The sequence below is a fragment of the Pseudocercospora fijiensis genome (assembly GCF_000340215.1).
Source record: "Pseudocercospora fijiensis CIRAD86 unplaced genomic scaffold MYCFIscaffold_3, whole genome shotgun sequence".
Lineage (NCBI taxonomy): Eukaryota > Fungi > Ascomycota > Dothideomycetes > Mycosphaerellales > Mycosphaerellaceae > Pseudocercospora > Pseudocercospora fijiensis.
The window spans coordinates 4,281,555-4,298,014 of NW_006921534.1; the positions used below are offsets into that span (position 1 = coordinate 4,281,555).

The 16,460-nt window shown below is 42.9% G+C and overlaps 1 protein-coding gene across 1 annotated transcript; it reads right to left on the reverse strand.

Annotated features, from left to right (window-relative positions):
* Positions 1–106: 106 nt before the first annotated feature.
* Positions 107–10,840, reverse strand: MYCFIDRAFT_173622 (uncharacterized protein; the record flags this gene model as incomplete). The annotated part of the gene is made up of 17 exons (XM_007927111.1): positions 107–274; positions 316–350; positions 376–476; positions 509–545; positions 577–3,309; positions 3,339–3,363; positions 3,399–3,422; positions 3,463–3,479; positions 3,512–3,528; positions 3,566–4,349; positions 4,398–4,546; positions 4,596–4,703; positions 4,733–4,790; positions 4,820–4,836; positions 4,863–4,925; positions 4,954–4,964; positions 10,832–10,840. The coding sequence occupies 17 exons, from the start codon at positions 10,838–10,840 to the stop codon at positions 107–109; spliced, it is 4,356 nt and encodes a 1,451-aa protein (XP_007925302.1).
* Between the last annotated feature and the right edge of the window lie 5,620 nt (positions 10,841–16,460).

The window sequence follows — 16,460 nt, forward strand, 5'->3', positions numbered from 1 at the left end:
GAGAGTGAAATTTTGGGGTGAATCAATATACATGTAGTCAGATATCGGAGTAGTGGAAAAAGTTGTTCTGATTGGAGTACAATTATCGTTCACTGTTAGATTTTGTCTACACAACCATGACGCCTAGAGATAGAGCCTTGTTTCTGGTGCATGCAGACTGGTAGCAAGAAGCTTTGATGCGTGCGTGTACAATCATGCAGCTTATGTACTTAGAGCCTCCGTAGCAAGGGTGGCGTAAATGGAAAGCGAACACACTCAAGAGTGAAGCCTTTTGCTTCATTCCTTCTGCATTTAATAGCAATAAGCTATACAAACGAAAGAGTACTCGTAGATACATACACAAATGCTCGCTCGCTTTATGGAATCACTATTCACATCCGATGGTCCGGATATTGGGAGTCCAATTCTGATCCTCGTCCATCATCGCGTCTGTGCTCCGGACTCCATCTATGCTATGAGCGAGAGTATCGCTCGATCTCAATCTCAGCCTGCCTTCCGCGCAGATAACAGCGCGAGTAGGCTGGAAATTTGTTCTATGGTCGATGCTTATGATATGACATTAAGCTCATGGTCGACCCGCCACACCAGCATCGCCGGCCGGGCCAGGAGGTGCGCCAAATGAACCAGTACTGCCACCGACAGGCGACGGCATCACATTGGCCTTAGGCTCTGCTGCTGCAGGTGCCTTGACCGGTGCCGAAACATCAGCACTGATGATCTTGTCAGGCAGCTTCTCGCCTCGCACAACCATTTCCATCTCTTCTCTGGTCAAGGTCTCGTATTCAACGAGCGCCTTTGCCAAGCGATCGAGAGCTTCTCTGTTAGTAGTCAGAAGCTTAACAGCACGCTGACGGCCTTCTTCGACAATGCGCCGCACCTCGTCTTCAATTTGCTCCTTGGTCTTGGTGGAGAGTTCTGCGTAGTTGTCGGCGAGATCGATATTGCCAAGCAAGTCGCTCATACCAGCTTGGGTAACCATGTGATATGCGACGCGTGTTGCATTCGAGATATCATTCGATGCACCAGTTGTAACATTGTTCGGGCCGTAAACGAGCTCTTCGGCAACCTTGCCACCCATCGAAATATCGATTGATGCTAGTAGCTGCTTCTTGCTTTGGCTGATCTCGTCGAGTTCGGGCAACATCGTTGTAGTACCAAGAGTATGGCCACGCGGCATGATCGTTGCTTTGTATAGGGGCATGGCACCTTCGGTCAGCATGCAGACGAGAGCATGACCGCCTTCATGGTAAGCAGTCATGAGCTTATCCTTCTCCTGGATAACAAACGACTTCAGCTCAGCTCCCATTAGAATCTTGTCCTTTGCCCACTCCAGGTCTTTGATGGTAATCTTCTGCTGCATATTCTTGCTGGCACGTATTGCAGCCTGATTGACTACATTCTCCAACTCGGCTCCAGAGAGGCCAGGGCAGCCACGGGCCAGAACAGCAAGGTCCACAGAGGCATCAATCTTCATGTTTCGCATATGATGTTTCAGGATGGCGATACGTCCGCGAACATCGGGAAGCGGCACTTGAATATTACGATCGAAACGTCCAGGTCGAGTAAGAGCTTTGTCCAGAGACTGCGGGAAGTTGGTTGCTCCAATGACGATAACACAGGAGGTTTGGTCGAAGCCGTCGAGTTCTGTAAGAAGCTGATTCAGTGTCTGCTTGGCATATGCTACATCACGTTCGTGGCGCTTGCCACCAATAGCGTCAAGCTCGTCGATGAAGACAATGGCAGGGCTCTTGGCGCGAGCAGCAGCGAACAGCTCACGGACGCGCCTGGAACCGACTCCAACATAAACTTCGTCGAATTCAGAGCCGGACATGTAGAAGAATGGCACTCCCGCTTCACCAGCCACAGCACGAGCGAGAAGTGTCTTTCCCGTACCAGGAGGACCTACCAAGAGCACACCCTTGGGAAGCTTGCCGCCTAGTGTACTAAACCGTTGTGGCGCCTTTAAGAATTCAACCAGCTCTTGCAGTTCCTCCTTAGCCTCGTCACAGCCGTGGACATCGGTGAACTTGGTAGTCTGTAGCTCAGGCTTCGCTTCGGCAATTTGTGCAGCGCTAGCCCGCTTAAGCATGCCGGTGGCCTCAATCAAGAGAGTGAAGACGACCAGAGCGCAGTAGGCAACCAAGCCAAAGACGAAGAAGAACTTGACCCACTTGAAAATAGTGGAGCTGGTACTCTCGTCCACGACCACGTACAAGGGCTCGCTCTTTGAGCCAGAACCTTGCTTCGAAATGCTCACATTGCCTCCAGTCGCCTTCATAGACGCTGCTTGGCCGATAGCTTGCAGTTGCTCGTTGCTCAGATTGTGCGAGTTACCAGCAGGTGTACGTCCCATCATTGCACCAAGTCCGCTCCCGCCAAGCTCAGCAGCACCAACTCTTTCCAAAGCCTTGGTGTAGGTCTGGTCGATTGCAGGGTTCGTAGCGTAGCGTCCGGTCTGATAGCGCTCGACAACAATCTCGGGCATGTTGGCGCGAAGCAAAGCTTGATAGAAGGCATTCTGGGCCGTTGCACTGCCAGGATTGTTGTTGGCAGTCTGTTCCAGATGTGCGAGAAGGTTGCGATTCATGTTGGATGCCCACGAGCTGCCAAAGAGAGTGCGTTGCTGAGAGAAGCCCACGAAAGTAGTCTTCGATGGTGCGCGCAGAGTGAGAGGTCCGAAGCGGGTGGTAGTCGAGAATGATCGGGCTAGAGGAGTCAGCGATGAGAAAGTGCGAGTGAGTGGTGACGCATAGCGGAGCGTGCCTCGAGGCATGGCGGAAAGTATAGATGCGGTGGAGAATGAGGGCTGAAGCGCTGACGCAGAGGGCATCTGATGTCGAAGAGCTCCAAGTGGTGCGGTCGACATGTATTCTGGCATCTCTGCCCGCTGCCTCTGCCTCACTGGCACCTGTTTCGCCTCGGCGTCGGTATGTGTTTCTGACTTGCTCACTGCCTTCTTTTCCGTCCTCGCCGCCGCCGCCGCCGCCGATCCAATACTTCTGAGTGACACTCGCATCGCTTCGACCATTACTGGCAACATCTCAGGAGCCGCTTGAAATGCCATGGTGATTATGTGTCCCGCGGCAGTGCGCCGCCTGCCTGTTGAAAAAGTGCCGGTGCCAGTCCAAGTCGCAGTCGCCGGTCCGAATTCCGAAACAGGCGCAGACGTTTTGCAAGACGATAATAACACAGGCGGAAGAAAAGTGCGCAAGGCACTGGTGGTGATGAAGGAACAGAACAGAACGGAGAACGGAGGTGCAGATGCAGATGCCTCAATCCGATTGCGCCCTCGCTGACTAAGGGACGAGGCTTGGGACGTCACGTGCACAGAACGCCACCTCTTCCATGACTCTCCATTTTCATCTATTTCAGCATCAACATCATCGACGGTCGAGCACTGGGAGCAGACCACGCCTTCGTCTCTGATATAAGCGCTATTCGCTATTCGAGGTAGCTACGTACATCTCTCATCATAACATCTAGAGCTTCAATGTGAGCCGGTTACTGGAACGTCTATCAGCCTCCCTCCTGCACTTGCAGAAGCACTCTCGAGGCGAATGTTTACCTGCTCGCCTGCGCCTGCGCCTCTTCTAACCTCGCGTTCACAGCGCTCGTCAAAGCATAGACTGCTGTCAGCGCCGGAACATCCATCCCAAACTCCTTCGCCTTCTTCATCGGGAATCCGACAATCACATCAATCTCCAACGGCCTTCCTTCCTTGGCGTCCACATACATACTGCTGAATATCAGCGGCATAGGTAGAACTCTGTTGATGAGATCTTCTGCAAGACCATCTTTGAGAGGTACATCTAGCCTCCTTGCAACCTTGATCACATCCTCCATGAGATTCCGAGTGAAGGTCATGGCTTCCGGCGAAGTCTTGAGCCACTTCTGAACTTGAAGACCAGTGAGTGTTGTGAGGGGATTCCAAGCCACGTTCCACACAACCTTCTCCCAACGCTTAATCTGAATATTCTCCTCGATTGAGAAAGGGCTGTTCCCGGCTTTGAGGAGGCTTGCGAAGCCGTCCAATCGTTTTTGCTCTAGAGCAGAATCTATCGTTGGATTTGGATACAGTCCCATCTCGAGTCGTTCGTTCGTGGAATGTGTGATAATACCTGATTTATGTTGAGTGGCTCCAGTCCAGCAAACGCAGGAAATAATCGTGGAAGAAGGGAAGACTTCTCGGAAAGGTTCCTCATTACCGACTCCATTCTGTATAATTACGAATGTCGTTTTTTGATCGGCGACTGATTTGAATAGAGGTGGGAATGATGCTGGTTTGATAGCTTTATGAGCACAAACAATGTAGTCGAATTTGAAATCCGCATCAGAGGGGGATTTAAAGACTTGGGCATGTTAGCATGGTAGTACGGAGAGGTAGTGAATATGCTCACCGTGATCAATGCTGGCCTTGTGTTTGCCGTGGTTGTCGCTTTCAATGGTTAGGCCATCTCGCTTGATAGCATCGTAGTTCGACCTAGCGACCACAGAGAGCGAGACATTGTCATTCTTGCCAAGCACGAAAGCGTAGAAGCCACCGATTCTAGTGTATGTTCAGCAATGCGCAAAATCGGATGCATATTCTTACTCACGCTCCAAGACCAAATAACAAGACTTTGATCTTCTTGTCGCCGGACGCCATTGCAATTGTTGTCGACAGATGATGTGTTGAAAATCGTTCTTTCCCAAACCGCTGCTCTCTCACTGAGAACTGTGACTTCGCGTTCACTTTGGTCTGATCCTGTTGACTACCTCAAGATTTGTGCTCCGACTATGGTGCGGTGCGACTTAATCATTCACTCGCATGCCTTCTTACTGAAAGAGTAACCTCTGCTACTATGCCCTTCAGTTGCCGATACTCCAAGGAAAGAGCGGAGCCGAAAAACCCCCCCAAATTCCACCCCCAACCCGCCAAGCGAAGTCTATACTTCAAGCAAAACCCGCAGACACCCGTGGACGTCCTATCACGCACAGCGCAGTGGATTACTTACGTAATACTACATTACCGGCGGTAGAATTGGCTTCGTTAATTGCCTATATTCTGCTCTATTCTATAGTCTAATAAAATACAATGAAAATTCTTTAAGCTAAGAAGTTACGTGCTTATTATATAACTAAGCTAACGCGTTATACACCCCCTTAGCTTATATAAAAGAGGTTACCTTCTATTTTAGGTAAGGTAGTTAATACTTCTTTATATATAAACAAAAGAAAAATTAATCTTTTTAACTCCTTATATAGTGCTTTATTAAAACACTAAAAAAATGGTTTAAATCTATACTATATATAAGAGAGTCTTATTTCATACCCCGATTACCCTAGAAGGATATCGTTACATAATCCGGACTGCGTATGCACCTTTATATACGGTCCCTATTACTAGGAACTATTATCTTCCTACGTAGTCTAAGTACGGACCGACACTATTAAGCCTTATATAAGAACTCGTATCGTTAGTAAAGTTAGTTTAGCTAAACTAAGCCCGTTACATTATTACTATCGGTTATTATATCAATTACATAGGTAGCGTCTATTTAATTAGATAAAGGATTAGGTAAGATATATATTAGTTAAACAGATTTAATAAATTAGGATAGGTAACTTAACTAAGGACGCTACCCTTAGCTAAGACTACTGCACTATTATTACTAGCACTAATACAATCGCCGCAGACTTGTTATTAGTTAGTAGAAGTAACGTTCGAAGTAATAAGATAGGCGACAATAATGTATTAGGAAGTAAGGTTAGATCCGCTACCCTAATTAGTCGTCGCTATCGTATTAGACACTTTTGCTAGCGCTAATCGATAAAGGTATACTTAATCGACTTAGTTACAATTAGTAGCGAATAGGGGGGGGGCTACTACTACCTATTATATAGAGTTGTCTTCGTATTACTAAAGAGGAAGAGGTTATTAGAGGAAGAGTTGCTTCCTTATATATCCTTAGACGTTAGTCCTACTTTACTTTACGGCCTATTAGTTAGTGGCCTTAATAGCCTAAGTTGCTATATAAACCTCTATTAGTTCTATAGTTGTTAGGACTAAAGAGGTTATATGTAATTGGTATGTAACCGGGCTCGAGTAAAGCTAGGGTCTCGATGCCTTAGGTAGGGCTTAGCGCTTAGTAGTAGGCCAACTTGCCTGCCTTCCTCCCTCTCCTTCTAGCTCCTTATCGAATACTACTCGTACCTACTACTACCCTATCTACCTGCTAATATAACCCTTCTTATACAGTATTCGATTTACCCTTTAAGGGTAGTAGCTAGATAGTCCTTATTTCAAGCTTTTAGCGGTATAGCTACGAACAAGACTAATCTAACTATATTGCGCCCGAAGAACGGGACCTATACGTACTATTCTATCGAAACAACCGTACTAATTATTAAGCAAGGCCTTCTATACGGCCTACTATACTAAGTCAATCGTACTAGACTAATATCTACTAATTCCGCTATACCCGCATCTTAGGGGCTAATAATACATTATTAGTGTTACCCCCTACTATAATAGCCGGCTTATTACGAAGCAACAACAACCGTACTACCGCTAGCAGCGCTAGCAACGACAACGCTAGTAGCACAGTACCTACTAAAGGGCCTACTAAAGCACCTACTAGAGTGCCTCCTACCGAAGAGCCTGCTATAGGACCTGCTAAAGAAGAACCTGTAATTCTAGGTAACGACCTAGAATTGCCTATCGACGACATTCTTAACAATATTGTTAACCGTCGATATAGCTAACCGGCCTTTAGCCCCTAGCTAGTAGCGAGGCTTTAAGAAGCTACCTAAAACAGGCTTACTGCCTTGCGTTAAGAATAACAGCTAAAGGATAACCTTCTCGAGATTCGCCGCCTCTAGGAATCTCTAACAACTACTGCTAAGCTAGCAGTAGGACCTTCTTTACTACCTATCTAAAAGAAGGATGCTAAACTTAAGGACTGTACTATATTTAACGGCTCTAGTCGAAAGCAGTACAACGACTACATTCGTAACTGTAAACTTAACTAGCGCAATATACTAAGAGCGCTACTAGACGACTATTCCTTAGTCGTACACGCTATGTAGTATATTAATAGCGACCTAAAGCGTATATAGGATAACTATTTCGACTCCCTCGACGACTAGACCGCTATTTAGTAGCAGACCTACAAAACTATTATACTAGATACCCTTAGAAACCCTATACTAAGGCAACAATATACTTAGGACCTGTATCTTCGAGCTAAATAAAAGACTAATTAATCGGCTCGCTTATTTGAAGCCTATTTAAAAACTCTTAAAGACGACCTTCCGCCTAAGACTAATTCTATATAGATCTCCGAGATACGCCTAAAACTTAGATAGGAGCTTATCCTCGAATTGGACCGTCGCCGTATGTTCGAACAAGCTAATCTAATACGCATTCAATTTATAGTCGAAGTAGAAACAGCCGAACGAGCTGTTTAGCTCTAATAACGACTAGAATTAAGGATCCGACTAACTAGTACTAACCGTAGCAACCGTGGCCGCGGAGGAAACTAAGGTTCCTACTAGGACAACAATGCTAATAGTAGGAACAGTAACAACGACCGTAGAAGAGGCCGTAGCCGGCGGCTATATAGAGGAGGCCGCGATAGAGGCCGTAGAAGGGGCTCGTATCCCTATAGTACTAACCGCTTAACTAATAACAATAGCTACGGTAGTCTATTAGCCGGATTGAAGTGCTTTAATTGTGATAGCACTAGCTATCTACTAGGCCAATGCGACAAACCTAAGGACTAGGCCCGAATTAATCGTGCTTCCGCTAAATACCGAAAGCACCTCTTAGTAGCTAACGCTACCCCTATAGGCTAACCTTCGAAAAAAGAGTAAGCGCCGCACTAACTATTAGCCTTATGCGGCGTAAGACCATCGATATTATACTAGCTATAATACGCTCCTGCCTTATATAGGATACGAAGGGTACTACCTATTAGACTAAGGTTATACTAGATCTAGGAAATTCAGTTAGTGCCCTTATTAGCCATCGCCTAGCTAAGTAATTAGACCTTCGACAACTGCCGAAGACTAACCTGCTAACCCTTGCTTGGTTTAATAACGCTCGGCACTTGACCTATAGGGCCTACTATATTCCTATAGCTCTAAAGGACGACCTCGGAAATAAGCGCTTGTTAGACTTCACTGCCTACGTAGTAGATATAGACAGCCTCCTATCCGATATTGTTATTAGTAACCCTGTTCTTAAGTACTACGCTGTGGCTATAGACCTAGGCCTCTAGAAGTAGCGATTTGGAATCGCTAAGAAAGAGGACATTAAATACATTAATGTTAGCGAGTGTCCTAATGATATTAGGGTCCTGTTTATTAGCAACCTAACACCTGCCTTAGCTGATCCGACTGCCGACCTGCTCGGTAGTAATAACGATGAACTAGTGCCCCCTAATAGTATAGATCCTAAACAACTTAGGCGCATACTAGAACCTATTCGAGAGACCTATATTAATGTATTCAAACACCACTTAGCATCGACATTGCCTATGTTCAAAGAGACAGACTATAAGATTAACATTATAGAGGGCAAGGAGGTTCCTTTTAGCCCCCTCTATAACCTTAGTAAGCGAGAGCTTACTGTGCTACGTAAGTACCTAGAGGAAAACCTAGCTAATAGTCGCATTCGGTATAGTAACAGCCCTGCTAGTGCACTAATCCTGTTTGTTCTAAAGAAGGATAGTAGCCTACGGTTATACGTTAATTACCGTAGACTTAATGCTGTTACTATTAAAGACCGCTGTCTACTTCCGCTTATTAATAAGACTCTCGATCGCCTTTCTAGTACCTACTACTATACTATATTAGATATTAAGGACGCCTATTACCGCATCTGTATTCGCAAGGGCGACGAATAGAAGACAGCCTTTCGCACTCGTTATAGCTATTTCGAGTACTTAGTTATACTATTTAGGCTAGCTAATGCCCCTGCTATATTCTAGTCCTATATTAATCGGGCCCTTTCGGGCCTATTAGACTATCTCTATATAGTTTACCTAGATAACATCCTAGTTTATACACATTTACCTAATATTGTAGAATACTAGGCCGTAGTACGTAAGGTCCTCGACCGCCTACGAGCCTATAGACTATATTACAAACCTTCTAAATGCACCTTCGCTACTAAAGAGGTGTTATTCCTTAGCTTCCTTATTTCAACTAAGGGTGTTAAGGCTAATCCTAATCGGATTAAAACTATTACTAAATAGCCTATTCCTACGTCTATTAAGGAACTTTAATCGTTCCTCGGCTTCGCCAATTTCTACCGCCGCTTTATTAAGGGCTATTTACGGCATATAATGCCCCTAACTAAGCTTACTAAAACCAAGGCCAACCTAACTAGGGAGTTCAAATAGACTAATAGGGCACAAGCCGCTTTTAACGGCCTAAAGCAACGCTTTACTAATGTCCCCTTGCTGTACTATTTTGTACTAAGCAAGCAGATCCGTATTAAGACTAACGCTTTACAGTTCGCTGTATCGGCTATTATGTTATAGCAATCAGATAAGGACCATTACTAGCACCCGATTGCCTTCTTTTTACGAAAGATGATCGATATAGAGCGTCGCTACGAGACCTACGAGTAAGAGCTCCTAGCTATTGTCGAGGCCTTTAAGTATTAGAGGCACTATCTCGATAGTGTACAGCACACTATTTAGGTCTATATAGACTATAACAACCTCCGTAGCATTACTAAGGTTACTAGGGTTATAGGTCGACAGGCTAGATAGGCCGTCTACCTCGCTAGGTTTGATTTTAATGTATTATACCGGCTAGGCGTAAGTAACCCTACCGATAGCCTATCGAGGCGACCTAATTACGACAGCGAGACCTAATACATTAATTCTTTGTTTCTAACCCTATAGTATAAGATTGCTATAGTCCGTGTTGTTAATAAGCAAGCGTAGGATAAGCGGACTTCTAGACCCCGCGGCGACAACAAATACTATAGCGGAGTTGTCGTTCTTCTAGTACACGTTAAAAGAAAGGACGTAGATCGCTCGAGCTATAATAACTCGATTAAAGATATTGCTATCTATAGTAATAGCCTATATAGCGATAGCACTATAGAAGAGGTTGTAGTAGTTCCGGCTGCTAGTGCTATTAGATGTATATAATACGTGCCTCGTTCGATAGCACGGGTGCTATTAAACGACCTTGCAAATAGAGATAGTTAATCGTTTATAGATAAGCTATTACGTGCTTAGTAGAGGGACGCCTTTGCTGTCGAGTGCATTAATAAGCTTATAAGTAGACGGGCGACTCGATCTAGTAAGAGTAACAACTAGTCGATCGACGACAAAGGTTACTTAAAGTTTAAGGGTAGATACTATATCCCCGCTAAACAATCGATCCGATAAGAGCTTTTAAAGAGGCACTATAATAGTAAGCTCGCTAGTTACTATAGTACAGAGAGGTCGCACGAGTTACTATCGCGCATATACTACTAGCTAAATAGTAAGCGGTATATAAAGGAGTATATACAGACCTATACAGTATACTAGCGAGTTAAAGCACCGAAGCACTTGCCGTTCGGCGAGTTGTCCTCGCTCCCTATTCTAAAGAAACTATTTGCTAAGCTTATAATAGACTTTATTATAGGCCTTCCTCCTACTAAGCGTAGGGGCAGCAAGGATGTATATAATACTATCCTTATTATAGTAGATCGATTTACTAAAGGCGCTCGATATATCCCGGCGCGCAAGGATTGGACTGCTATTAATATAGCAGAGGCGCTATAGACTGACATCTTCTGCACCTATTAGGGAACCCCTAAGGGGATAGTCTCCGATAGGGGCACGACATTCATATCGCACTATTAGAGCGAAATATGCCTATAGCTAAGACTAAAGCATCGGCTATTAATAGCCTTCTATCTATAGACTAACGGTTAAACAGAGAGACAGAATACTACCCTATAGCAGTACCTACGCAGTTACATTAACGAGAATCCTAAGGATTGGGTCAATCTCCTATAGCCTACAGAATTCGTATATAACAATAGTGTATACTTATTAACTAAGGTTTCACTATATATAGCTATAATAGGTTAAAACGCCGCGTTGCTATAAGATCTATTTACCTCGCTTAAGGCCGAGCGTAAGGAAAGAGAAGCGCGTTAAGTACTAGAGACACTAGCGGCAATAGAACGTATCTAGAAGATGCGAGAAATCCATGCCGAGATGGCTAAGAAGTTGACAAAGGCTTAAGAGTACTAAAAGACCTACTACGACAAGCACTATACGCCGATAACCTTTAAACAAGGCGATATAGTTATGCTAAGCACTAAGAACCTCCGCATCCGCAAGCACCTATTACCTAACGGCAAAACAAGGCCTAAGCTCGCACTAAGATATATTAGCCTATTTCGCATCCGAGAACCGAAGGGCAATAGCTAGGCCTACTAGTTATAGCTTCTACCCTATTATACTATCTATAACACCTTCTATATCTCCCTCCTTAAACTATACTACTAGCGCGAAGGCGATGAAGCGCCTACTAAGTTAGAAGAAGTCTTAGCTAATAGTAAAGAGCTGTAGTCTGTAGAACGTATCCTACAGCATCGTACTAGGCAAGGCAAGAAGGAGTACCTACTAAGATAGTAAGGCTATTTACCTAAATAGGACTCGTAGGAAGCTAAAGACTCTTTTGAAGACATAACTGAGTTATTAGATAAGTATTAGACTAGTGTAAAGAACAAGAAGAAGACTAAAAGCTTATAATGTTACTATTAAGGCCTAGGATTAATGCTACCCCCGGGGTGCTATTAGCTAACTAATTAGCTGTAAGCAATTGTTAGTAACGAGAGACAATAAGACTACACTACTATAGTGAACGCGTACCGAGTGTTAACAAGCGCGCTACGACGCGTTAATTAATCGCATGCTCTTCTAAGGAATCTACCTCTTTACTAACGCGCCCTATAGGTCCCTCTCTTACTCCTTTATTCTGTCGAGGCCTCGGGGCCTAGGCGGTCGGTAAGGACGGCGTCGCGCTTGTAACGGCGCGGCCGGCGCGGCTATATTAGTAACGGTGTTACAGAGTGTATTACTATTTAAGAAAGGAAGGATATAGCTATATTAGTAACGGTGTTGCTAAGTGTATTATTAGTCGAAGAAGGAAATCGAAAGCAAGGTAAAGTTAGCGCTAAGACGACTAGCGCTGCTATTGTTAATATTACTTGCTATTGTCGCTACGCTTATAGACACAACCTTACCTATACTACGAGCCTAAGGCGCCTTTAATCAAAACTTTAATTAAAGCCTTAAGCCTATTAAAGGTTTGATTAAAACTTTGAGGCTAAGTTAAAACTTTAACTAAGTTAAAAGATTGAGCGACTAATAGACTAACTAAGGGCAAAACTATAGAGCTAAGCTAGCCGGGGTCGATCTTGCGGACAATAGGTTACTTCTCGATCTTTCCGACCCTTTAAGCGAGGCGAACCTCTACTACTACACTTATAATGGCCTTTACCTATAGAAACTAGAAGAACTGAGTTTTTTAAAAAGATATAATTAGTTGACACTTTAAGGCTGCCAAACCTAACCAATTTAGGCTAGCGAAACTACGACAGTAAATAATAGCCCTCGTAATAACAAGAACAACCCTCGGAACGGACAAACCCTCGGAGCGGACATTTCTAGGTCTGTTAGAGTAGACGCAAAGAACTCGTACGACATTACTTAGAACGGAGGCAGTACTGTAATACCTCGTACGTCTACCTGTTATAGTAGGGAAGACGCGCTCGTATTATAATTAGTCGATAGCTCTTAATTCTTGTAGATATATATCACTTTATAGTTCATTGTATATAGAGATAGCGTAGTTAGAGTTGTACATTATATTGTTAAAGGTGAAGTTTAACATAGTTATATAATCGGTAGTTGTGCGTTCGATTTAGCGCGGACTAAGCGGCTTATTAGACCTGCTGAGTTAGCAGCAATAGAGGTTAAGGCTAGAACAAAGACCGGCTACGAGGGCGCGGCCTTTAGAAGGGAAGCGTATGTTAGGACTAAAGAGGTTACACGTGATTAGTATATAACCGGGCTCGAGTAAAGCTAGGGTCTCGATGCCTTAGGCAGGGCTTAGCGCTTAGCAGTAGGCCAACTTGCCTGCCTTCCTCCCTCTCCTTCTAGCTCCTTATCGAATACTACTCGTACCTACCACTACCCTATCTACCTACTGATATAACCCTTCTTACAATAGTCTATAGAGTTTAGTAAGTCTATTAGCTAGTATATCCTATATAGCTAGGTATTTACATTAAATCCTTCTAGCCTTATATTCTTGCCTTAGCTAGCACTAGTAAATATCTATATAGCGGAGCTTCGTATCCAATTTGCTAGTATTAGCCTTAATAATGCGGATAGTCTATGTGTTGTTATAATATAGCATAGGGGTCTCATTTAAGGTAAGCCCTATATTAGCGAAGAAACGCTTCTACTAGATTATCTCTAATCCTATATATAACGCTATAAGCAGCTCTACTTCTATTATTGACTTAGTAATAGTTAACTGTCGTGCTGCCTTCTAGTCGACTAGTCCGTTAAACAGACTAAACAGCCATCCTTCTAATAATTGCCTAGTGCCTTTATAGTTACTATACGAGGCGTCTAAGGCCCTATAGAACTCGTCAAGTTAGTAGCTTGTATAGCTAGTAATCGTAGGCCTATTGTCGTTATATTCTAAAGCAAGCTCCTTTAACTAAAGTAGGTACTTAATATACTAGTTCGCTGTAGCTATGTTAACCTGCCTAGGGTTCTAAAGGGCTTTTAATAACAACGACACTGCCTTAGCTATGTCTAGTCTCGTCTATATAGCTACGAAGTTAAGCGATCTAATACGGCTCTAATATGCTAGTATTACTATAGGATCGAGGTATATAGTGCCCTTATCTTTATTATTAGGGGCTAGCTTCTCGTATAGCTTATATCTAGTTAGTAACGGTAACTCGGCTCTTCTGCCAACGTTAGTGATATTATATCGCTAAGCTATCTTCTTAATATAGGTCTTCTAAGATAGCTAGAGCTGTCGTACAGAGCGATCTCGCTTCACTTTAATACCTAGGAACTATAAGAGCTTCCCTAGGTTATTAAGCTCGTATTCCTTTATTAGCTTCTACTTTAGGTCTATTGCCTTCTGTTTGTGTTAACGGTAATATAATAGCACTATATCATCTATATAGAAGAAGATAAATATATGCTTGTCTAGGTCGGTATATAGGCAGTCTACGTTGTCTACTAGTTGTATACTAAGCTTGTTTTCGAGGGTAGTTATAAAGTGATTATACTAGAGCCGAAGAGACTCCTATAGCCTATATAATGCCTAAAGCAGGCGCAGTACCTTACCTTTTTATACAAATCCTTCTAGTAGTCTTAGATACAGCATATAGGGCAGTATAGCGTTAAGAAATGCATTTACTGCATCTATCTGCTTAGCCTCTAGATTAAACTTTGCAATAATAGCTATTAGGGCTCTAAATACCCTTACTACGAGGGTTGACGTATAGGTATCTAGGTATATGCCCTTCTATAGGTCTCCTCTTATACAAACTCTTGCTTTGAACTTCACTAGCCGTCTATTCGTATTACCCTTATGTTTAAATACCTAGGTAAGAGGAAGAAGGTTAGGTTTATCTAGTATATTAATATCGACCTATTTAAATATTCTCATTTTAAGCGCCTTATTAAACTCAACTCTTATAGTATATATCTATTACCCTTTAAACCGACTCTTTAATACTTAGCGCTAGTTACGTAGCTCTACTAGTAGGTCTAAGACCTTCGGAGTAAGGGTCGGGTCGTCTTTATTACGAGGAAGTAGTAGTAGTTCTAGTAAAGGTTCTAGTAAAGGTAAGTTAGGCGAATTAGACTTATTAAATCGAGTAGGCTATACGAGGCGCGCTTTATACTCGGCGGCTATATAGAGATTGCTAAATAGAAGGAGGTTTCTCGCTTAGTCTCGGTCGCTAATATAGTAACGGCTAGCTCGGTAAATAGCCGCTACTCGCTGTCGTTTATAAGGATTATTAACTCGATAGTACGGACCTCCTATGTTTAGTAAGTAACGATAAGATATATTAGCGGCTTTAATTAGTATTAGCAATTTAGTTAGCTTAGTACGTAGCAAGTTAAAGTCTATATTATCTGTATAACCTAGTACGTCTATATCGTTAGTAGGGGCTTTATTGCTAGCATCGTTCTTAGGTTATTAAGGTTGCTAATTGATAGTTAGTTCTACTAATCTATCTAGCATATTATTACGCGGTTCTAGTACTTCGCGTAGATTAATCGGAAAGTCCTATTACTATATAGGCTATTACTAACTTATTAGTTTATTAGGCAATAGTCGCAGTTGCTTCGGCACTAGGCTAAGTTGTTTAACTAATAGCGGCATTGTTAGTAGTACCTATTCTTAGACTAGATCTGCTAGCCCTATAGAGTCGACAATTATTAGTCGTCCTAGTCCTAATAGTATGTCTACCCCCTTAGCTCTAAACCGTACGAGGTCTAAGGGTATATTATATACTTCTCGAAGATTATTAAATTAATGCTCCGAGGCAGTTGTTTATAGTTCTTTAAGATTACTAAACTAAGTTAGCTCTTAGTTAGTAAGATTGACTCTAAGATTATTATTATATCTATTATAGAACATAGTCTTATTAAAGACAATATCCCTTGTTCTTAGGACTGTTATACGTAATAGTACCTAGATCCGGTAGATAGAATAACCTTTATAACTATATAAGTATCTAATATAAGTACGTAAGGCAACTTTTATAGTCCTTAGCAGAATGTCCTTCCGCTTATATAATACTAGGTCTGTCTCCGTGCTATAGATCAATAGATAGGCTCGTAAGCTAAACTAATACACATAGGCTACATTAGGCTTATGTCTAGTTCTAATCTTAAATAGTATCCTTATTGCATAGTCGGTAGAACGTAACCTTAGTAAACGATTAATTAAGAAGGTTACTATATAAACTCCTTCTAGCTATAGCTTGTATAGAAAGCGTACGTGTATTATAAGGGCCCTAGCTACTTCAACAATAGTGCGGCCTACTCGCTTAGCTAGGTCTTGTTTAGGAGTATATAGTGCTATTAGCCTCTAGGTAGTATAGTTATTGCGTAAATAGGACCGAAAGCGCATTCTACTAATAGCTCCCTTATTATCGGATAACAGGTAGATAATATCTCTACTAATACTACGTACGAATAATGCTAGTTAGCTCTAGTATTACAGCAAGGTGGATTTAGTTCGATTGCTAATAGTCTAACTAAAGTAAAGCCCTATATTCAAGTCGTAGGCATAGAATAGGTACCTATTACTATTGTAGGCCGTATCCAGTTCTAGTAGGTTAGCGGCAATATAACTATATAGAGTAAGGATAGAAACGTCGTATTTCCGTAGCCTTCTAGAAATAAGCTTCT